Below are 24,047 nucleotides of genomic sequence, written 5' to 3'. Positions count from 1 at the left end.
GCTCAGCTGCATCCCGCGACAAAACTGGGCCCGGCTCCTCGGCCGGCGCTGCTGGGGAAGTTCCAGGAGACATTCCCTGCCCAGCCTTAAACAGTCAGCAGGGCGCTGGCACACCTACTTCCCCCCAGCCCCCCGTGTTTGTTAGTATAACGCGCCCAGAGTCCTATCAGTTTAATCACTGGGGTGAAGAGGGACCCTTGGACGATTTTTTTACTGAAAGCCCGAGGTGTCCGGTGCTCGCTGTGCCATGGCACCTGCAGCGCTGCTGGCACAGGGACCCTCCCCAGCCCCAGGGGGAGAGGGACGAGCAGGGCCCCCCCCCCCCCCCGGGGCTCATCACCTACCCTCCTCTTCCTCGGGCATCACAGAGCGAAGATTAAAGCCCCCGTCTCCACAGGAATACAGACGCCCAGCTACCACCACCCTGACCCTTTCCTGCTAGGCAGCCTCAGTCCCCACAGTCCTGACTCCAAACATTTTCTTAAGCAATTTGCACATCTTAAAAATAAAATCCTTTATTGATAATATGAATGTTTAACATGTTTAATGCCATCAGCTATAAAAATGATTAAAGACTTCAGCTCGGTACATTTGGCTTTACAAATTTACAAGTGTTAATGAATTAATACTAGTGTATACATTTTGCACTTCATTATACTCCATTAGCCAGTGACAAACTCTGCAACAACGTCTGCTTATAACAGATGTGACTTATAGAAGAAATATTTAGTTGCTTCCACACAGAATCTACATCAACAGTTAAATACTAACTCTAAATGTCTTACTGAATTAGTTGGATCCATTTTAGTATCTTGTGCTTAGTTTCTCTCAGAAGATAGGCTACTAGCAAAAATACATTCTTTTGCACACCCCCTTCCCATATTATATTTTAGAAGAAACAGTACTCAGTGCATTTCCTAATAGACTTCATCATAGTATCTCTCTCTAGAGCTATGGATAAAGAAAGGGGATAATACCAGTTAGATTAATGTAAAAGCAAAGAAACACATTAAAGCAGTGTATACAAAAGCCTCACTTTTGAATTGGAAGTGATACGTGGGCCAAAATCCATGTGCCCACCAGTTTTTACAGTTACCCTCATCAAGAGGAAAAATCTGCTGTGGATACTTAAACGTTAAAAAAGTTATAAATGTGCTTCCAAAAGCGTCACTGCCCATTTATCTCTAGGCTGTCTCTGTCTCCCTACTGTCAGTACACAGCCTGTTCCCCTGGATTAGGAACAATACACATAATACCCTAATTCAAAAGGCTACTGAAAGGTCTGCAAACCCCTCTTGTTCTAGTCTAAATACCTGCCACGGCTGTGCGGGAGAGGACAGAGGGGCACCTCAGCCAACGGCCGCCTCAAAGCGGCACAAGAGCTCCGATGTCCTGCGGACCGAGGCTCAAAGCCAGACGGAACCCATCGGGTCGTGTACAGTAGTGCATCCCCCCCGCTGCCGCAGGGATCTTTCCTACAATAAAGGTGGACGTGTTTCGTCTAATTAAATACTGAAAAATGACAAAGGAGAAAGTGTCTCTGGCAGTGGGAAGCTGTGCTCTGCGTAAACGTGACACTGCTGCAGAGGGAGATGCTGAACATTGACTGGCACGAACAGCAAGTCCAGTTCCTAAACTGAGGATCAGTTCACATGCACCACCTGAGACAGTTAACTCTGGGTTGTGCTCTTGGCCTCTGCGACTGATCTCTGCTGCGCCTGTCCTGTATTTCTCGCCGTGGTGACTCAGGAAACCAACCGTGCTGTGCTGCAGAGCGGTGGACAGCACACGCAGCGCGCCTGCAGCGAGAACCACGCTTCTTGCAGCCAATGTTTCTGCGCAGGAACCAGTTGCTTCTCCCCTCTTGGGCCCAAGTAATTTTTCACACACATAATTTGCCTCAAAGTTCAGCAATTCCTCGCTAAATGATTTTTTAATCTCCATGAATTCCCACATTTTCTTCATATTAAGCAGAAGATCAAGAATACATAAAGATTTTCCTAATACATTGTGTATTTAGTATGTATGTGTGTGAAACTACTTACACATATATACGTATTCGCTTACAGGACAGTAATGATTTGGTTCCATATTTGCAGCCAAGGAAAGGCAGCAAGATCCCACAGCTAACTAGCGGGTAAAACTCAGGTCAGCCAGGCACAACTGATAGAGATGACGAACAAAATTATTGCCTTTGTTTATAGTAAAAGATCCCACGTTGCAAAAAAACCTGTATCACGTGGACTAGTGATTTTTTTCAAGTAATAGCAAGATCTTTGTCAAATAATAGCAAGATCTTTTCTCAGAAGTTCTACACACAACAGTAGAATGCTTGAAGAGCTTGAAAATTCAAGGTGACACACCAGAAACCAGAGTTTTACCACTTAAAGCACACGTAAAGGCATCTCTGCAGAATGTGTTACAGGAAAGCAAAAATAACTACACAGACAATGAATAGGGAGAGAAAAGTAAAGTAATCTAGATTGTATTATGGCTAAATTTTACCCCAAGAAACTTATGTGTGCTTCCCCGAATAGCTAGGAGCTACGTCCTAAAGGACAAAGTATGGCTGGCTGCATCAGTCTGGTGGTCACCCTACAGAATTTGTAGCACATTTGCCAACTCATTTTAGCAAATGAAAGAATTAAAACCAGTGTTGGTTTCAACATTCAGGACTCAGAATAATTTGTTTCTGCGCCTGGATGGCCTCCCTCCTCACCTATTTCAGAGAATCACATTCATATTGCAGGCTTAGTTCAGGCACTTTTTATAAAATGTTCATCCGGAGTAAAAAGTCTGCAAAAGTTATTTCTGCATAATTTAAAAGTAGCATTTCAGTCCCATTGGAGTTTGATAGTTAGGTCCCATCACATGATTATGGTTCTTGTTACCTCTAATGATCTGACTGTTGCCATGAGACATTTTGAGGCTACTGTATAGCTGTAGTTAAGGTTTCTTCATAAACAAAAATATTTTCTTACCTATCAAAAAAGAAAAAATACACTAAATGCTTTATACAGACAGAATCTGCTACTATGGAAATAAATAACATGGAGTGGAAAAACAGTGTCTTAGCTCTAGGATGCTGAGCCGTGGAATGTCACATTCACATTTTCTGGAGACTAGCTGCTGGTTGGCAGGAGTATCTCAAGGTCTTTGCCATTTGACACCACAGTATTGTTAGAGCAGCTACTTGCCACGTCCATGGGGGCACCCAGAGAGGGTGCCTGGGAGGAGGTTTTGGTTAGTGGAGCAGGAGCAGCAGGCGACTGAGCGAGGCCGGGTTTCTTTGGAGGAATGGGTGGAGGGTTCCCTCTTTCTGCTCTAGGAATGGTTGGTGACTTAATCCCAGGAGACAGCGGGCTCAGTGGGCTGGAAACCTTGCCAGCGCTTGGAGAGTGACCAGATTCGTTTTTGGGGCTCACAGCATTTGCCAGATTTCGATAGTCCGTGCCAAAAGGTGAGCTGTTAGGGGAGACGGGTTTGATAGGTCCCTGCTGGCTGGTAAATCTGGAAAGGACCTGAGTGACTGTATTGCGGGCCAACTGCTTGGCGGCAGAGTTGTCGGCTAGAGTGGGAGACAAATCCCGTGACGGTGGGCTCTGCAGACCACTGGACTGATGGTCCTGTTCCGCCTGAGACTGAAACTTGTGCCGAGCTGCATGGAAACGCTGATTGATCCCCACCTGGTAGGATGACTGGTAGCCCGGGCTGCTTGCTGAAGCTCCCGCTAAGCGCTTAGTCAGAACTGGTGAGGAGCAGGGAGAAGGTGTGAGCGAGGAGGCAGCGGTGCTGCTGGGAGACAGGGAGGCCCCACCCGAAGGGAGCTGGGACATCAGAGGCACCGGTGACTCTGTTCTTACGGGAGAACTTCCATTCTCAACTGCGTTTTCTGAGGCTGCACCGGCAGATTTCTCCTTCTGAGCCGGGTTCTCTGCTGCATTTGTCTGCAGCAGCTCACCACCCGCCTGCACGTCTGTATCACAATGACCATTGGATTTTGCGTAGGGATGAGCAGGTGCGGCAGGGCTGGGAGACGTGGTGCGTACGGCTTTGCTGGTGCTGGCAGGATTTGCTCGGTCTGCCTGCAGACCCTCCGTCTGGCAAGACGTAGACTTCACCGTGGGACTGTCAGTCGCGACACCTCTGGACATCACCGAGGGGCTTGGCTGCAGAGGCTCAGTAGGACTGTGCTCCTGGCAAGAAGCCTCCAGCTCTTTCAGGGCTTTCTTCAGACACTCCACCTCTTCTTTGAGTGCTTTTGTACGGTTTTCTTCTCTGTTCAGCTTGGCTTTCAGCTGTTCTCTTTCAATGTCAAACTCTGAGAGCTGCTTTTCTACCTGTGCTTCCATCTGTAAACCCCGCTTCCTCTTGGATGCCAGCTCCTCTTCCAGTTTACTCACCTTACTCTTCTCCTTCTCCAGTTTCAAGCTCAATTCTGCTGTCTTCTGCCCCTCTTCAGCTGCTTTGGCAGTGGCTTTCTTGCACTCCACGACAAGAATGGAAGACAGTTGCTTGTGGCGTGCCCTTTCCTCCTCCAACTGGCTTGACAGCTTCTTCTGTTCTTTTTCAAACTTTTTCACTTGGGATTTTTCAAACTCCAACTGGAAGACAAGAACAAAAAAGACTAAGGGAACCAAAAAACCTCTTGAAAATAAATGAAGTACAATGCCCCAAAAGGGAATTGGGCTACTACGTATCTTGGAGAAATCCCCCGGTAAGAGGTGGCAATGGCTAAGAAAGAGGTTCTTGCTCCAGCTATCTTGGCCAGACAGTCTTGTGTGACTTAGGTTGCACGTATTACGAATTATTATTTACTAGTAGTTTTACCACGTATGAAATTCAGCTGACCTTTAGTGAGATATACAGCCAGTCTGGCACGCACTGATCGAACAAGCGATCTGGAGCAAAGCTTCCTTCCACCTCATTTACTACTTTGCTGGTTTGCCTTTTAAAGGCATTTAGACTAAAATGCTGGTGTGTTATGTATGTTTAATAAAAGTCTACAGTGCTTCAGTAACAGAAAGTAGTAGCTTAAATATTTATTATTGTCTCTGAATAAGCCCCCTGGGAGATCTTTCACGACCTGTTCTGAATTTTGAGTACTAGAGAGCCCTATAATTTGTGAGTGCAGCCCTGGTCTTGAGAACTTCTCAGGTTTCAGGCTGAAGTAAGATGTCAAAGCATCTGATTGCCTATTAATAGTTTTCAGTGCTGCTCAGCTACCAAAACGCCCCCCAAAATTCAGCTTGTTTGTCGTATCGGAACGAAAAAAGCCAGGAGCACCTTAGAGAGGAGGGAGGTCCCCACTCCTCTCTCCGCACGGGGCGCAATTAGACATCAGCTCCGCCTTCTCCACCCAGGAGCCCGGGGTTTCCGTGGGTGGGGTGATGCCCAGCTCCCAAAGCCTACCTGCTGGGTGAGCCGCTCCCGCTCCTTCTCCAGCATGTAGGTGACATCATCCCCCTCCGCCGTGTCCTGGGCGTGCCGCTGCCTCTCCTCCTCCAGGTCCAGGATCACCTGCCACACAAACACGGGTCCCTTGGGGGCCCAGGCACGGGGCAACGCGCCCGGTCCCCAGCCAAACGAGACGGGAGAGCAGGCCCCGCCGCCGCCCAGCGCCTGCTCCAAAACACCCCACAAAAGCAGCTTTTGGGCCAGTGACTGCGCTATTATCTGCTAGAGCTGAGTCAGTTTGCAAAAGAACTTAGGAAAACCTCGCCTCGTGCGTGTTTCTTAATTTCGCTCTTAAATACCTGAATCGGATGCTTTTCCCCCAGACTGCACCACAGCCTCGCGGGTCCAGGTTACCCGTGCCCGGCGGCGTGGTGCCCGCCCCGGGACCGCCCGGCAGCCCCGCTAACAGAAACCCCAGCGGGAGCAGAGGCGCCGCCCGGGGCACCAGCAGCCACAGCCCGGCCACTGGCTACGCTCTCAGTGCTGACCCGCGCCCAGGCTGCTCCCCCAGCTCCTCACGGGGGATCTGAGGACTGCAGCGCAAAGTTTATTTTAAAGAACATTAATTTGTTCTTCCACTTAAGAACAAGATGAGCTCTTGAAATGAAACTGCTCGCCGTAAGGACCCCGCTAAGGAGCTCCTTCAGCTTTAACACTGAATTACATGAATAATTGAAATTCTATTAACTCAACAGAAAAGCCAGAACACAAACTTCCCAAGAGACTCTGATGTATCTCACCACCAAAACTCTAGGCTCTGCATGAATTTAGCAGCTCCTCAGTCTTCCTGAAATTTAAGCTTCCAAACAATGCTTCAGTATCCTTAAGTACTTTTTGCAGAAGGACACAAGAAGGACAGAAGGAGAAGGGGAAAACATATCTGACTTTAGTAGTAGGATTTAGCTAGATACTTGGCTGAAAAGTGAAACGCAGCCTTGCTGTTACTTCCAGTGACTTAGAGGACAAACCGAAAGCTGAAGATACCTCCAGCTGCCCACACTAAGCACAGGGTCTGTGATGTAAAAGTCAAGCTGGCTGGTTGCTTGTGTCATAGTAAGGTTTCTGCAACAGAAACGCTTCAGATTATTCACAGACTGAAAGGAATTTGCTCTGTCTTGTCCCCAACAAAACAGAATACAGGAAAATAAACTTTAACCCACATGCTGATGGGCAATGAAACAGAGGATTCAACTTCGAACCTTTTGATTAGAAACAGAACGTGACTACTTGCTTTTGAGATCTTTGTACATGATTTAGTAAGTTTTAATCAAAGCAAGAGTGACATACCTGACAAAATACAGGATGGTATTAGCCCAGGCACTAGCCAAATGTACATCTAGATGTGATATTGTAAGAGGCAGGTGCTAGACACCAGGGTAACAGCACCACCTCAGTCTGCCACTGATGCAAGTAAAAGCAAAAATCCCAGCTATTTTTTAAGATGGAAAAGTAGTATGTGAAGAGGCTAAGACAGAGTGCTGCAATGCAGGTGACTGTAGGGATGCTCCAGAGGAGATTCTCCCAGTTGGAGATTCCAGCGGTGCACGCTCCTCTGCCCTGACTATCTAGCAGGGACAAATACTGTAATAATTTTGACTTGCTTAAATATACTGCAGGACTAAATAAACATGTAAACATGCTTTTATTAAAGGCTAGCTAGCCTTTAACAAAGAGAATATGTTGTAGCAAGACTCCAAGAACAGAGTTCAGTGGCCTCTTGCTTTCAGACTTGTGTGCCCCTTTATGTTCCTCTAGTAAACTACGGTATGCCAGAGGAGCAAACCGCTGTGGAAGTACTGACACATGGACCAAACACTTCGTTGGTGTCAGTATATTGTTAAAGCTGTATATGAAGAATAATAGGTGCCAAAGTCCTTACCAAGACTCAAGGCGCTGAAGTGTTTTTACTGAAGTCAACATATTACCAAAAAGCAACTATCAACTTCTGCACATCTTATGTGAAGCAAGACCTACCTTTCTGTGTCTGCTTTCCGCAGCAGCTAGCTGGGATAACATTCTTTCCTGCATATTCTTGCAGTGTTTCATCACCACTTTCAAGATAGATAAGGGATTGGAGCATACTGGTTGCTTTTCACCATGATTTCCTTCTTTTAGGGTCTCAAAATCTCTCTGCAAAGCCATTAAAGGATCACTGATGTTGTACTTCCCATAGCGTTCTTCAATGAACGTGTCTCTATGCTGGGCCTGCAATACAAAAGCAAACTTGCATTTCAATATATTTAAAATAGAAAGCTAGCTAAAGAAGAAGGTACACTCTGTAGTTAATATTCCTCTTCTCCAGTTTTCCACCTAAAGAGATTGTAACACAGTCTGATTCATATCCTGTTATCTGCTAGAATAATAAGAGCTTTCAGACAGGAAAGAACACAAGTGTGTCGTGTTAAAGGCCCTTGGTTAACAGACAAGAAAGAGTAATTCCTCAGACAGGCCCGCCAGGTGATGTACCTGCTGCACAGCGGTGCAGGCTGTGCCACGTGTGACCTCCAAAGCCCACCTGCACCTTGCCATTTCTGACTGGGCCAGTGACAAGGGGACAAACACCGTGCTTTTCACATGCTAGGTGCACATACTGTTCCTCCAGTGGCAGACTCTGCTCCAGCAAGTTAAAACTACGGAAAGTTAAGTGTATGGTGAGGACAATAATCCTTCTCTCATCAAAAGGGATTTTTACACTATTAACATTTAAAGTTTCAGCTGGGCTCCAAGCTAATAAAAACACTCATTAATACATTTAAAAGAAGCAAAAGCTGATGGTCCCCCACTAATAAAGATAATAAAAATCTAGAAGGATCAAATACAGGGCAGCGAGCCCAGGGCTCGCAGGCTGAATCAGCAGCGCCCAGCTGGGTGTCCCCCTGCTTCACCACCGCTCCTCACAGCCACCCGCTCTCCAGCTGAGATACTCGAGTCTTGAAAAAATTTGCAAAAGACACTTGCATTTCCACAGCTGGAACACAAGCGAATGCATACTCTTCACAGGCAGTCCGAAATAACCGCGTGGGAGGTTGTACAAAGGATGTGCTTAACTTCTCACTGTCCCTCCAGTTGAACAATGGCTTGTAACCAAGTGGCCCCAAACAAACTAGAAACAAAGGAAAGTTGCTGAAAAACACAGCATCTCCAGAATATACTGCTCCTACTAACATCCTCATACCACAGCTACCTGCTACGTCCATGACTTACATTCCACAACTGTGAGAAATGAAAAGAAGGTAAATATCAATTCTTCCTCAGCTAATCATTTACTGTTGGACTGGTGGAAGTCAAGAAGCCACACAACTGCTCTATGTCACCATCAAAGAATTTAATGTTGAGCAATTAAAGAGCTTTATTCTGGCAATAGCTTAAAAATCTGTAAATTGTTAATGAAATCCTTAATATTCTCATCCAGACTAAACAAAGTTTAGTTTCTCAAGAAGCAGGATAGGAATGATTAGGTTTCTTTTGGTGACACATAAGAATTAAGGAAACTCACACATGCTAGGCTTTACATTTACAACATTCAGAATCAGCCATTCCACCTGGAAATCTGTTTGTTAGGATACCAATAGCCTTATCCTACCAAATGACTGCTGGGAAGTTCTACAAAACAAAACAAAATTTCATAAGCACACAGATATTAAAATATTATCTACATGTTTACCACCATGATAAGAAACCACATGAAAAGAGATCTCCACGCACCAGAAGACATAAGAGGTAAAACAGACCTAGATTCAAAAGAGCCCTCAGAGCTGATCTATCTCTGCTCCAAGAAATTTAATCATTGATTTCAACTGCAATGGTTTTGGGCTAGACGCTATGGATTTGTGGAAAACTCTGATGGTGATTCATTCCAGTGTATATCGCTGACAGCACAGTCCCGTGCACATCAGAGCTGATGCACTCTGCCAAGAAGGAACACCTTCCCAATCCAAGGTGTACATTTGATTCTTCTTCATTCCTTACAGTCACGGTAACCAGTCCTTGGGACAGAATTCACACCTTTACTTTTCTAGAGTGTATAAATGACCATGTACCGTGCAGGTTCCTAGTGAGGCCACAGAGAGGGGCGTGGGCTTTCCCCTGCACCACTGACCCACACCGCCCTTCTCTGAAACGCAACCGCCCCGGCACCTTCCGCCCCGCTCTCCTTCCCCCCTGTGCCACCGCGTTTAAGGTAATTTATTTTGGAGCGCAGGTTAGCGCGCTTGGCTAGCAAAGCGCCGCCTGACCTGCGGAGGGGAGGTGCGATGCCGGCTGCCCCTCTCCCAGCACAGCCCACGCGGGACACGGTTTGCCTCGGGAGCGCGTCGGCTTTCGAGGTGTGCTCGGCTGGCACCTGGGCAGAGCGCGAGCCATCCCAAATCAAACGCAGAGCTGGTCAAGGGCTCTTTGCACAAGCTGCACAAAGCCCCGGCGCTGCTGCTGCTGCTGCTGCTGCGAAATGGCATTTGGCTGTGGCGGGGTGGAACACAGCTCTCTGCTCGGAACGGAGGGCGAACCTGCCAGCCTGGCTGCGCGCAGCTTCAGAAAGCCCTCCAGCTGGCAAGAACGGCAAACTGTCACTGGGAAACTGTGAGCCCTTTCGGATGGGACTGCTCGAGGACAGCTTTCAGCTAGGGAAGACTGAGTCTGACTAAAACGAAAAGACAACTTAGAAGGCAGGAACTGTTGGAATGGCTGTTTCCTGACATCCAGTAAACTGTATCGAAAATGCAAACACTTCCCCCAAGCACACAAGAGCAACAGTGATGCTCTAGACACCTCCCCACACACCGCTCGGCACAGATGTTCTAAAATAGAAAAGCAAACTGCTGTAACTGAGCTGTGTAGGTCAGAGGACGGCTAGACAAGCAATTTGCTTAAATAACTGATGAGATTTGCTGGTCCTGACTATATTTTAAGATGCAACCATGTGATTAGCATGAAATAATCAATAAAAGTCAATCTCTGCTTCCAAAAGGAGAAGGGTATGCATTACCCTGACAAGCGGCATAAAAATCCCTAAACCAAAACGTTCTTCCTTCCATTTCTCCTCCATGACCAAGCCCAATTAGGGACATGATACAGGTTTGGAGTTGTATTTTAACCCTTGCAGTAAATAAATACAGAGGAACAGCTCACACTCACAAATACCCCTCCCTCTTTATCAGTAATATCCACCTGGAACGGTGGATACCTTTGATCAGAGCTGAAGATATTGTTCTAACTTTACATAATAATAATAATAAAAAAAAAAAAAAAAAAAAAAGAGGAAGGAAAAGATCAGCCCTGGAAATGGGAGGGCAGCCCTGGATAATGAGCCACCCCTGGTTTAATGAATCACAGGAAAAACTACAGGCTTTTGCGTTTTTTTTGAGAGGCAGGAAATCTTCAGTTATTCTGAAGAATTTCTAAAAATGACTCAACCAAACCTCACTATAAGTGTGTTGGGAATTTCTAGGTGACTCAAACATTAAGAAGTCTGTAAATACAAATTGGGACATTCATCACGCTGACCCAACTGCTTTGACAGATGAGCTGCTCTTCCTTCAAACTCAACCCACCCCAGTGCTGGTCCCTCCACGGCCACACAGAAACATGGGCGACACCAGCACTTTAACAGCATAAGCAAACCAGGGGACATTTGGAAAGTGTACTCCTGGGCAAGGTCTTTCTAAGAAAATCTTAAAGAACTGGGATTAAGGTCACAGCCACTACCTCTAAGGTCTGATTTTTTGCAAGACCGAAGGTGTAACAGGAGCCACGTTCCCCCTCTGCTCCTGGCAGCACTGGGCTCTGAATTGTTGAATTTAGCGGGGCAGTTTATTTCCTGTGTGGGAAAGAACAAGAAGTTCTTCCTCGCTACTTTTGAGCAATTAAGTATTTTCCTGAACTAGCATAACAAACATGAGGCTATTATAACATTAATAGCTTTCTGAAGTCCACCAATTCTTTAGTAGCCAGCAGAGCATAAACATTAATTAAAGTGGTCTAGACTAGGAAAAGTCTTAAACAGGCGATCTTACCCAACCACATCCAGTTCACAAACCCAAATCCAGTGCTTTGGCATTTGGGCTGCCATGCACATGGAAATGAAGATGCGGATTTTTCAGTCTGCTGCCTGTGACACCTCTGAGCAGCCACCTCTGTCACCAAAATAACTGGGACAGCTCTTCTAAAACTAAGTCACAGTGCCATAATCCACACAGGTTATTTCATACTGAACGGTCACATACATGAGTGACTTCTCCCCTGGCTTATGCTCCTCACTGAGGCAACTCTTCAGCTCAACTTTTACCATCACTGGAGGTCATGTATAAACATCTCCAACAGTTTTTTTTTGTCCCATCTGAACAGGAATCCAGTCTTAAATACGGTTTTTGTTCAACTTTCAAAAGAGAAGCAACTTGATGATTCAACAGGAATATTCTATTAGTGAGCCCAAAGTGGAAAAATCCACTTAGACCTCAGATCCCAGTATTGACCTATTAAAACACAAATCCACAGGAAATCAAGGCTCAATAATAAGGAAATAAGGTTACAGTAATCATTGTTAGCTTAGGAGTGGAAAATGTAATCTGGAAAACCAGAGACAGCATACATACTTCCAACATCAACTGCGCTTTGAAAGAAGATACAATACTATCTTCTAATTCAGTACCTTCGCCTGTAACATCTCAAATATGTAGGCTTATGGTTTTCCTATCAAAGCAGTCAAACTCCAAAAAAACAACAAAATTTGGCAATTTTGGCAAAACAGGAAAAAAAATAACATTTAAAGCGTGGGCTGCTCTGAAAAAAAAGGAAGCAGCTACACACGTTAACTACCCTTAAAAACGAAACTCCTGACTATCAGAAAAATCAGGCATATGCGGAAAGGGCACCGTTTCGAGCTGGCTGGCTTTCAGCTCAAGCTAGGGTAACTGACCACTGCTAGTCCATTTGAAAAGAGAGGATTTTGATTTTATGGAGCAGAAGCAGTATCTGACAAATGAAGAAATGTTTCCTGTGCAGGCAGGCAAAGCAAAGGCTTCACTTTGTTAGGGAAAAGCTACTGTTTCCTCTTGGGATTTCTAGGCTGTTTTGGGATGAACGTTTCCCATAACCTATTTGTGTAATTTTTTTTATATGAAAGGTTTCCTTTTACTGAAACCTTGTTTATGTGACAGCATTTTCTCTCTGCCTTCAATAATCTTTACAACTTGTTTTACTGGAACATCAAACGGGGAGTTTCCAAGACTTGTTTCAAGCATTTTTTTGGACATAAAGGAGAGTATTACTCTTGCCTGTAATTTTAGAGTTTAGGTTTTAACCCTCGGCACTGCACAAACACACTGTTAATTAACTTTAGCTACTGTGTATGCAGTTCTCCAGTAGTAATTTGCACAGAAGTTCCTCCTTTATGTTGCAGAGAGTGGTTATAATCTTTAAATAGCTTCTTACTGCCTTGAACTTCCTTATTAGCTTCTCTCCCCGGAGACAGATATTGGGAATAAAGACAAGCTGAGGTCATAGCAATCACTGACAGGGAGAAGGGAAATGGGGGTGGGGACCACTTGCTTAGCACAAAAATAAATGTCAAAATTCTGGAGTGGGATTCTGAGTCTTACTTTGGTTGCAGCTCTGAAGCAATGCCTAGCAGAGCGCCACACAGCAGACACTACATTGCTCAAATACAGTAGCTGTCTTAATTGCCATCATTATATCATATGAATAAAACAGGTAAACAAGAGCTACTCAGATTTGCCCACATAAGGCCTGTTATCAGCTTTGAAAAATGTACGAAATTTTCTCAGGAAACATCAAATGGCACAAAACTGCAACTTCTTTCCCTGGGACCTTTTGGTCCACAGTGCAGACGGTACAAATCCCAGTATGAGCCTGGCCGTGCCGCTCCCAGCACGCTCATGACGACGGCCCAGGGACGGTTTCGTGCTCACGACCTGCACTTTGGTCACCGTTAAAACAGGGAGCCCGGCTGAAATCCAGATCTGGAGCCATTCCAGCATGGAAGCCACTCCCACACCTCTGCTCCTCGCTCAGCACCTATCTGGGTACTGAGAAGCTGGAGAGAATCAGTCTTTCAAAAGACACTAGCAAACAGGGCTGCTTCAAGTAAGAAATAAAAAATTCCCCAAACTTGCAAGAAAAGCGGTAAGAAAAACCTGCATTCCAGCAGGACAGCGCCCATGGGAACACTGCTAGATCTAAGCTGCTTTATAAGTGATGCAAAAGCCCATTTTGCCCCATCTGTGAAAGATTTACTAGCATCTGCAGTAAGGTTTTATATTACTGAACTTTTTTTTTTTTATTTAAATAAGAGGTAGACTTAGTTTTTGAAACTGCACTGTAAACTTAATTTCTAAATCCACTGACAAATGAACACTTAATTTTGCAATGCATTAATACTGCTTTATAGAATGAATCACTGAATTCAGAAGCAAAGCAATGAATACCAGCTCCCAGTCATTAACACAAAATAGATAGTTTCTCTTCCAGTGTAAATTGCCTAGGGCCTTATTAACATAAAAAAGTAAGCCAGAAAGCTGTTTCCTGTTTTCTAAAAGTAAACAGAACTTCATTTCTAATGTATGGAAAACTCTTGTTTAAAGACCATGGGGCAGGGAACAAAGTGCTCTAACATTGTGAGAGAGACCCATTTAAATACTGAATTGTTTCCAGCCATGGTGTCCTATTTTAGGAGACTAACCTGTGGTTCACGCATGCAATCCTTTTTACATTGCAATAAGGATTGAGAATCTAGCCCTTAGCATTATGCAACTGACAGCATCTGTTTTTTTTTTGGATGATTTAAATATGATTATAACTACAGGAAAAGGAGCACAATAAGAAGTGAGAGAGGTCTGTTCTGAGAAGATTTATTTAATGGACAAGAAGCTACTTTTAGGAAAAAAAAAAAAAAAGCTTTTTTTTTTCAAAGGTTTTAAAATAGAGAAAGCAAACTGAAACACTGGAAAAGAATATTCTGAATACGGTATGTATTCCCTTAATCCTTTATACTAATACCTGATGTTTGAATCGAAGCAGCATTGCACTTTGAAATGGATATCAAAAGTCAAGACCAGACCCACTGCAAATACACAGACAGAGATGATGGTGCCCATCACAAACACCCACCACTCAACTTAAAACAATACTCAAGAAAAAAGTAAACCGCAGAACAAACCCAGTGGAGGACGGAAGTCAGCAAGGGCAAGTGCTAATAAGCTAGAGGCATCAATTAGAGGTGATCTCACAACTGCTCTGTGCAATATGAATCCGAGCAGCAGACAAATAAACCTCGGGAGTGAAACCTCTCATCCCAGCACGCAGGGGAGGGATGCTGCCTCCAGGCAGGGCGCGAAGACAGACCCAGGGAGATTGCAGCAAGGAAGATCAGGGGAGGGGCAGTGGAGAGGAGGGAGGAAAGCGAAGGAGTGAATTAAGCAAGAGGACTGTGGGAAGCCAGGCTCAGACACTTGATTTTGACAGTGAGAAACAGGGCCAGTGCCAACCAACAAGTGGGCTGCTATCATGAGGCAGAACAAAACTATTTTAGGCTTTGTCATCTGCATGCATGGATTCCCTCTGGTAAATGCCAGATAGTAAACGCTTTTCTCTAAGCATGTAGGAGTATCAATTATTGCAGACTGTACTATAGTCAAATTACAACTTTACAAATTAAGGTACTTTTACGCTGCAAGTGCTTGTTCTTTCCTATGATGTAACCAAGGACCTGCCTCAAACATCCAGAGGGTTCAGAGGCATTTAAATCTGAATTAGGAGTCAAATTAGCCCATGCGGGGAAAAGTATTTTTCTTACTATATGGGAAGTAAATAGGCAGATAAACCTCTGATTTTTAACCACCGACATCTACATGTCTAATGTAACTGCTGGAGAAAAACACCGCCATTGTTTAAGATCATGCAATCCTCTAACAAAGGTCAGGTTTCACCCCGCCTCTTTCCCACATACACATGCACTTAATATAAAACCATCCCGCCTCCAGAGAAACCCGCCTGCCGAGGCCGAGCAGGCTGGTGGGCTCACGGGGGGGGGGGACAGGGATGGAGCCAGCTGCCAGCCCACAGCCCCACGGCTCCTCCAGCCCCGGGCGCTCGACCCCTCTCGGTGTCGGTCACAGCTCCGTTTGTCCAGCGCGTGCCAGCCAAACTCCATCCTCTCAGAGTTTCAACCTTGAATTCAGCCTTAGAAGGCGTTTTCTTCAGGGCAGCACTCTTGTATGGATCAAAACATGAGTAAACAGATTAGCAAGGTGGGTCTTCCTTTAATTAGTCACGCACAATAAAACCACTTCAGCTGGTGAAGCCCTGTACAGCTGTTACCACAGTTACTATCAGTAAACAAAACGCACAGTAAGGCCAGAATTTCTCTGCCTGTATGTTCCAAATAAATGGACAAAGCAGAGCTGGGCATTTTCTGCTTCTGAAACTCTGCCCAGCCACCAGAGTAAGTAGTTACAGAACTTTTTTCCTTCCCTAACCCGAAGGGCAAGGCAGGCTCCTGCCAGCAGGACCCGAGACGGGCAGCACCTCGCCGCTCGCACGGGCCAGCGCTGACCTGAGGTCGTGCAGCCAGAGCCAGATCCCATTCGAAGCTTTTACTGCCCTTTCCTACCACCTTCAGCTTCCCACGCATTCTTAAGATGAAAGTCTACAGTGTATCCCTTACAAAAGAAGGGGAAACAGCAGTAACCTTTGACTAGCTTGGTATTTTATACTACGTAACAGGTTACAACCTCCTTTCTTCTCAGTTATGACTACTTGACAAATTATGTCAAAGGTATTCTGACTATATTAATCTCCTCATGCAAGAGGGGACTGCAGGTTAAAGTTCAACAGAAAAGATAATTGCTTGATGCTATTGGAAGGTACACAATAAAAAGCCCTGGGAAGGGAGCTGCTGCATTCCTTCCCATCGGTCTCTCTGCGCCCCACTGCGTGCATTTCACACCGCAACACTAACGTGATGCTTGTCTTGGTAACACATTCTGACCACACAGAACTGGAAAACTGATCCCAGGACAGAGGAGATATTTGCAAGTCTGATCCAAGAGAGCAGCCAAGCCTCCCACCTGACTGGTAGCTCTGAGAGGGTAACAACATTCCTCCAAAATAAAAAGATTCTCTAAATGCGCACCCAATTATCAATAAGCACATAAACATCCTGACTGTTTTGGAGGAGGATCTCCTTTCACACCCCCCAAAAGGTGTTTGCATTTGGAATCAAGCTACAGAAGCTTTTGCTGGAAAACCAAGTCCCTGCAGCTCTCAGGCCTGCCATTCTTCTTTTCAAATAGCTGAAAGTTTAAACATTACGAGCAGCGACAGGTCAGCTTGAAAAAGCCTTCAATGTTCAACCCTGCCACAATTCATTTCTTCAAAAACTGACCCCTTCCATCATTCACACCACTATTTTTTTTCTCCACCTTACTGAGGCCGAGTGCCAACCAGGCATCCTTCAAAAAGCAGCAGTATTACACATGGACTACATGGTTTTAAAGTATTTTCTAGGCTCAACGTTAGCACTTCACGGAGTACCCCAGCCCACACCCTCTGAACAAGGGAAGCAGAAGCACAGAGCGCTGACATCACTTCGGCCAGTTTTCCTGCAGCATGAGCCACCCCTGCGAGAAGAGGCGTGCCTGCTCCAGCACCACCCCTGCCTCGTCCCATCACACGTGCTCACACAACCCTGACGTCCGCTGCACTGACACGGGTTGAAGCTAACTTTTTTGATGGGTTCGTTTTAGCTGGTGTCTGCCTCACTGGCAGGTTACACTGTGCTGGCTTGTGCCAGCAAAGGGAAAGAATAAGGAACTGAGCACCCAGGTCCGCTGCTCTCAGCGCCAGCTTATTCTGGCTTCGTACAATACCAAGCCACAGATGCTTTTTTCTTAGTGTGATCGCATTCTCACTAGAAGACTAATCTGTGATCCCTCCTGGCGAGGAGAATTTCTGCTTTAAGAAGCCCTCCCTACTAAAGGAGAACAAAACCAACAAAGGAAGTCTGACAGACCTTTCGCATTTCTCTCGATAGCAGGAATACTTGGATCTTTATCAGAAAGGATGAAAGCACATGCATAACACTGTATTTCAACATTGAAATGCTTCTTGCAGTCAGTTTTCAATAACAAATTCCAAGACATAGAATGATATACAGCATTTATTACCTCGTACTGCTGATATTAAGCTGGTATTCTGAATCACTAATAAATCTTTGCCTCTGAACTTCACCTTGGATGCAAGCGCTTTGCAGAACCTATAGTAGTACTGTTGTCATTTTTGTCTCTTACCATGGTACTTACAACATACCTTTAAGGCTTCTATGACAAGATCTCTTGCTTCTAATTCTCCCTCAAGAATGCTAAACAGCGTCAGTAGTTCTGGTTTGCTGAGTTTTTCCAGATTCATCCTGAAAACCTGAAAAAAAATGGAACACAGTTTACTAGGTATTTCTTTGTACATTAAAATCAGTATTCTAAGCTATGACATAAAATCTCCATTTAACTTCTGCTTCCAGTTTTTTGGACTGCAAACTGCCATGGGGGGAAGGCAACAATACACAGGGTGAACATTTTCTCTTCAGCTTCCAAGACCAGTTGTAGAAGATTCATTTTTCACCTTCTCCCAAGGGGTCATGAACATATGCACACCCAGATGGTGCAGGCAGAATGTATGGGCTAATGTGACAGTATAATATTCACCAAGAAGTAGCCAAAGTTAACAGGAGAGGGAAAACCATGGATATTTAAAAGCCATATTACTGTAAATTACACAGCTGGATCGCACAGCTGCAGACATCACCAAAATGAGACTGAGAGCTGTGCTGACCGCAGCCCGAACTGGGCCACCTACACAAACGTAACGGTGGAGTTAACGTTTCAGTGCTGCGATACGTTTCCTAGGAATGCCATTATGCATCACTAATGGATAGGCCCAAACCACTTTACAAAAATCAATGCCACAGAAAACACACATTTAATTACCCTTCTTTCAAACTGTTTCACTATCACCATCATTTATTAAATATAATTTTACTGCCCACATAAGAACAAAGATCCATCATCTGAACTGCACGTACAAAAAGCTTTTTTTCCCCCTCCCTGCATCTTTGCTGATACGCTTGACATTGCCGAGTAATAAGCCTTTTAATTATGTTATTTTGTTAACAATGGAAATAATTTCACAGACCAAATCCTTGTTTCTAATGCAAATATACCTGTAGATACAGCCTCGTGCTTTGTGCAACAATCAAATATACTTTTTTGAGTCCAAATCACATCCATCTTTCGCTACTCTCTGTATCAATCAGAAGATGCTACAGCACAAAGCCGCCACTCAGAGATCGCAAACTCCACTTCACTGGCAAGTGCTAAAGGGTTAACTTAGACTTCTCTAGTAAAGGTTATCCAGCTAAAACATTCAACTGAACTCTAATTTTTCTGAAGTCACTGCTACTTTACAACTGATTTGCATAACTGTGCCTTGGAGAATTATGCACAAATGCAAGTTCTGTCTTGTTTATGCCAAAGCAGTTTTCCAGTTGCTGGGAACAGAAAGTTCTGCTTGCAGAGTGGAGTAGGTAGCCCTTACACACCGAGAGAAATCAGAAATCTACTTCACGTCCCCTCTGCTAAGCAGGTAAGTTTCTCATCATGTTCTTAAGTTCTTGCTTCACACGGCATTTCACATGAAATTCTGTAAAGCAGCAACGTTTCTTACAGACTCTTCTGGCTCGTCCCACGTTGGCGTGGGCTGCTCAAGGAAGCTTCAGTGGAAGTGACCATGACTGTCCGGGGTACCACGGCTGTTCCAAACCAATTTAACTGGACACCATGGGTCTGTCAGCATTGCAGTTATGCTCCCTATTGCAGATCCATTAACACACGTTCAAGAGGAAAATGCACGAGCAGAGCGTTTGGCAAACCTGTTTGTGTCTGTCACAGTCTCAAAAAAGCCTGATCAAGGCTTGACACAAAAGTGTAAACCAGGCAACTCACTATATGGACTGAAATCGGGTTTCAGCAGGTCAGGGCCACAGCTCAGCAGTAGCTACACTGTCAGGTCAGAGAGCTGCCCAGGACGGGACCCGACCGTCCCCCTCCGCTCCGGGTACGTCTGCTGGAGGTTCTGCTGCCATGGGGAGCCTGCCCAGCTGAGACCCCGTGGAAGGAGTGTGGCTTACAACTTGTTCAGCTTATGTAAAAAGGGAGAGAGTGTAACAGAAGCAGCAAAGTAATGCTAAAACGAAAATGAGGAGCCATACAGAGTGAGAAAAGAGGGGGTCTGGTTTTACCCTTTAACATTTACCATGCTTATGTTGGTACTTAAGTCCAAGCTGCATCACTTCCCGGGGCAGGTGTTAATTCTAGAACATCTGAATGTCTCCTCAAGAGATTCACAGCTTAATTTCAAAACCGTCTCAGTCCTTGCTCAGATTAAATTCACAGGTGCTAAGACTGAATCGGTCCTGATGGGAAACAGCAACAACTTTTTTTGCCAGGTATTCCTCAAGTTATATTAGTTTTGTGGCATTGTAAGCCAGAACTAAAAAGGTTTTTTTGAAATCTTAGAACAAAGCTTATCATCTAACTCCATTACCCCAGAACCATAAAATTTGAACGTGGGCTTTCACTCTGTCTGTGCTTTTCTCTTAAAAAGAGATGATGTGGAAACGTGCAGCGGCAGCTCTCCATTAGCCACTGAACGGCACACTCTTAAAGCGAGGACGGCTACCAGCTGCAGTTTGATATTTTAAAGCTATTAGTCTGGGCAGTAATCATTTCTATTCTACATTCTAAATATTCCCATTGTGACTTGTACTTAATGTTATAGAAATAAGCCATGCTATTCTTAACATGCCTCTGTAGCTATAGTCTTTAATCAGATTAATAACATAAACAAGCCCTGTCCTAAAATATACAGGTAAAAATACTTGCAGAAATAAAGAGCAGTAGCCAGTTTGCACAGCAATCACTTATACAACAACAGCAGGTAACATTAAAGATGTAAGTGGTATAGCCTCAGCTTCCTTGTGTGCAACCTGCTGCTACAGAAGACCTTTAACTGCTCTGTTTGCATAGGTTATCCCGTGCTGCTGAGGCGACAGACTGGGAGCAGATGCTACAAGTAAAAGTCACTGCCCTAAAAAAGCCCGCTAAACTGCACTTGTATTCTGCACTGATTTACAGGGAACCATTTAATGCATTAGAGCACACCTGGCAGATGCCTTTTATGCTGAACCTATAACCAACCCAAGCATTCCCTTTTAGGGCCACTCAATACGAGGGACCTGGAAAATGTAAAAGAACTCTACCCATCGTACGTTATTATTTTACAAGAACAAGACACACCTCTGAAACAAAGAGTTAATAAGCACATATTTGAGCTCTTCCTCCCCTGTCCAAATCCGAATCCTTCCCAGCCCTCCAGTGTCACAAGCTCCTGAGCTGACCTTTCCCAGACTGCTTTCTGGTTACACGTCCCTGTGCCTTCCCCTGTCCCACTTTTTAATAAAAGATCACACCAGCCCTATTCAATTACCCAGTTCTTCCCCTTGCAGACAGTCCCATTCTGCCAAACAGATCTGTACTCATCAGCTGGGGAACCTGACCTATTATTTCAAAACATTTAACCAAGAGATAGAGTTTCACAGCATTAGAAACAAGATCTAGAAATACCCAGGGCATATTACCCCCTTTACATTCAGCAAAATATGCTGATGAGTCCAATCACACAGATCACAAAACCGCAAAGACCTCATTATTTAGTCTGATGGTATAAATATTTTCCCTGAGTCTGAGATAGACCACCATTTTTGGACAATAATCAAGACTTCAGAGCATAAACAAAGATAATTACTGCTGTGTAAAGGTAAACTTCCTTTTAGCTATGCTACGGACCCTTAAAGAGTCTCCTCAGCAGACCCATACCTACCCCTGAAAGAGATAAAACTCTTATTTTAGAAAGTTATTTCCGAGTATTTAACTGAATATAAATATCAAGACCAGCTCAAGTGTATGTACAACTGTGCAAGCTAACAAACCAGGCTAGTTATCTTTGGCATGTGTCACTTCAGGAACAAAAGAGATAAGCTTCTAGACCGTGGCAGCTCTTCCGCGCCCTGAATCACGCTACGATGATTATGAAACCATTAGAGGTTGGATTTCGCTTGGGCTCAGGCAGATCTAAGCACGAAGCAAGTTAACCAACGCTGCCAGAGCAGAACTTCACCCACCGGCTCTGGCGAAGGTTTGAGTCACTGCGCAGCGGGCACTAAGCAAGAGCAGCCGGAGCACCCGGCCCAGGGCACAGACAGGGGAGTTTGTCAAAGGGAAGTTTCAAGATACTCTCCAAGTGCTTGGCTCAAAACTCTTCTACTTTTTAAAAAAATGTCGTGAAGAACATAGCTTGTCGTTCCTTTTTTCTTCTGAAGGAGGGTATTTCCTTTCCTTTCATAAGCCACGGTTACAACCATGCCAATGCAACAATGCCTCTATGTCTATAATCCTGAATCAGCTTCATTTTTTTTTTTTTCTTTTTCCTGTCCCTGAAGAGGAACTGATATTTTCCAGGAGCCTGCACGGGCAGCCGCGTAATCGCGTTCATACGAGAACCTAAATGACTAGTTTGAAAACTCTTGATAGACAAGTTTCTAAAAATGCTGCTGCATGTATAGCGTGATGTTTGAGTTGCTAAAATAATTACATGCTATGTTTATATAATAAAAAAGCTAACACACACTTTATAATTGTGCATCCACAATGCTACCTGGCATTGCATCAGAACTCTAGAGAATTAGGTTAAAATGAGCCGCGTTCAAACCCCCTAACTCTGTGCCTTAGAGCTGAACCAAGACAGGACACCTACCCCCCACGGCCTCACCCCCTCAGTTCCCGAGGTACTGCTTCGGACGAAGCAAATACATGAAACTCGCGTTCAGGTTATCGCTGAAGTCCTTGACCCGCCGCTGTGCGACAACTGCAGCTCCGGGAGGCCAACCGGCCCCGGCTCCCCTGAGCTGCAGGGCCCGGGGGGAGCCCAAACCGCTGCCCGGGCCCCCCCCCCCCCCGCCCCGGGCCCGGCGGAGCTCCGCGCCGGGAAAGGTGGGGGACGAGGCTCCGCGGCCGGGGGGGTGTGGGGGGGGGGGCAGGCAGCGGGCAGCGGCACCGGCCGCCCCGGGAGGGGATGGCAGGGCCGGGGTCGAGCTACCCCGGGCCGGTACAGCCGCGGCGAACAAAGGGAGAGCCCGCACCGGGCAGCGGCGGCGGCGGCGGCGCGGCCCCCCCGCCCCCCGTGGGCCAAGCCCGTGGTTCCCGGGGCGGGTTCGGGGATGCACAAGCCCCCTCCGCCGCTCTGCTGCCCCTCGCCCCGCCGCAGCGCCCGCCCGCCAGGCCCAACCCGCCGCCGAACTCCCGGTGACGCCCCGCGGCCTCCGCCCGCCCCGGTCCCGACCGCGGCCGCCTCCGCCAGGGCTCGGCCCCCACCCCCGCAGGGGCAGCAGCCGGCCCACCCCCGGGGAGCGGGGCCGCGGGACCCGCCGCCCTCCCGCCGCACCGACCTGCCCCGGCCCCGGCCCCGCCGCCGCCGCCGCCGCTCCGCTCCGCTCCGCTCCCCATCCAGCCGCCCCGCCCCTTCGCGCGCACCCGCCCGCTGAGGGACGGCGGAGCCGCCAATCCGAGCCGCCGCCGGGCGCCCCCGCCGCCCAATCCGCCGCGGAGGAGGCGGGGCGAAGGCGTGGGCCGGGCGGCGGCGGCGGCGACAGCCAATCAGACGGCGGGGCCGGGGCGGGGGGGGCGGGGCCGGAGCCCGAGAGTCCCTTTTGTTCGCGGCGGAGCAGCGGGCGGCCGTGATTGGCGGCGTCACTTCCGCCGCGGAGGGGCGGGGAGGGGCGGGGCGGGCATGGCCGCCGGTCCCGGCCGCCGGTCCCGGCCGCCGGTCCCGGCCGCCGGTGCCGGGGCTGTCCGAGCTGCTGCTCCTGCCACGGCCTGAACCCCGGCGGCGGGAAGCGGCTGCAGATCCCCGCGGAGTGGGAGCTGCGAAAGGGCCGGTGCTCCCCCCGCGGGTCACGCCGCCCGGTGCCCCAGCCCGATCCCGGCCTCGCCCCGCAGAGCCGTGCTCTGCCCCGGGGTGTTTTCCGAGATCCGCGTTTTATTTGGGAAGGAGCGCGGTGATGCGCCGGGTGCCAGGGTGGCTGCCCCGGGCAGCCCGCCGGCCCGGGCACGCTCCGACCCTCGGCCACAACATCCCGCTGCTGATGCCTCGCCGCCACGGCGGACACGGGCACCGGGCGGTGGAAACACTCAGGTTTATTTTATCGCTGAGGAAAGAGCCCAGAATCCATTGGAGTGTGTTGCCGGAGGGCACGCCACCCGTGGGTGCTCTCCCGGCGTGGGACTGGCAGGTTTTTTTCTTTGCCAGAGCTGCTCACCCAGCAGCTCATGGCAGCTGAGACAGGAGCCGACCCTCTGGAGAACTCCCCAAATCATCCCGTCTCCAACCTGCCTGCGAGGTGTGCTCGGCGCTGCGGATGCGCTGGGTTCTGAAGAGATGGGAAGAGTTTTTAGCGGCCTTTCCCGCGG

The 24,047-nt window shown here is 47.0% G+C and overlaps 1 protein-coding gene across 4 annotated transcripts; it reads right to left on the bottom strand.

The window, feature by feature from the left end:
• Nucleotides 1–499: 499 nt before the first annotated feature.
• On the bottom strand, nucleotides 500–23,056 carry CTTNBP2NL (CTTNBP2 N-terminal like). Of its 4 annotated transcripts, none has more exons than XM_042800110.1 (5): nucleotides 23,027–23,056; nucleotides 17,779–17,886; nucleotides 7,432–7,662; nucleotides 5,413–5,520; nucleotides 500–4,604 (listed from the first exon to the last, which is right to left on the bottom strand). In XM_042800110.1, exons 2-5 carry the CDS (start codon nucleotides 17,875–17,877, stop codon nucleotides 3,123–3,125), a joined length of 1,920 nt encoding a protein of 639 aa, XP_042656044.1. In that variant the 5' UTR covers nucleotides 17,878–17,886; nucleotides 23,027–23,056; the 3' UTR covers nucleotides 500–3,122. The 4 variants fall into 4 exon arrangements, with proteins under 4 accessions (XP_042656044.1, XP_032862356.1, XP_032862357.1 ...); XM_033006465.2 differs by lacking the exon at nucleotides 23,027–23,056 and adding an exon at nucleotides 22,336–22,790; XM_033006466.2 differs by lacking the exon at nucleotides 23,027–23,056 and adding an exon at nucleotides 22,351–22,790.
• Nucleotides 23,057–24,047: the final 991 nt, after the last annotated feature.

The sequence above is a fragment of the Tyto alba genome, unplaced genomic scaffold, assembly GCF_018691265.1.
Source record: "Tyto alba isolate M040663 unplaced genomic scaffold, T.alba_DEE_v4.0 Super-Scaffold_30, whole genome shotgun sequence".
In the NCBI taxonomy this organism is placed as follows: Eukaryota; Metazoa; Chordata; class Aves; order Strigiformes; family Tytonidae; genus Tyto; species Tyto alba.
The sequence above is the reverse complement of the archived record's forward strand: the minus strand, read 5'-3'. Positions and strand labels throughout refer to the sequence as shown.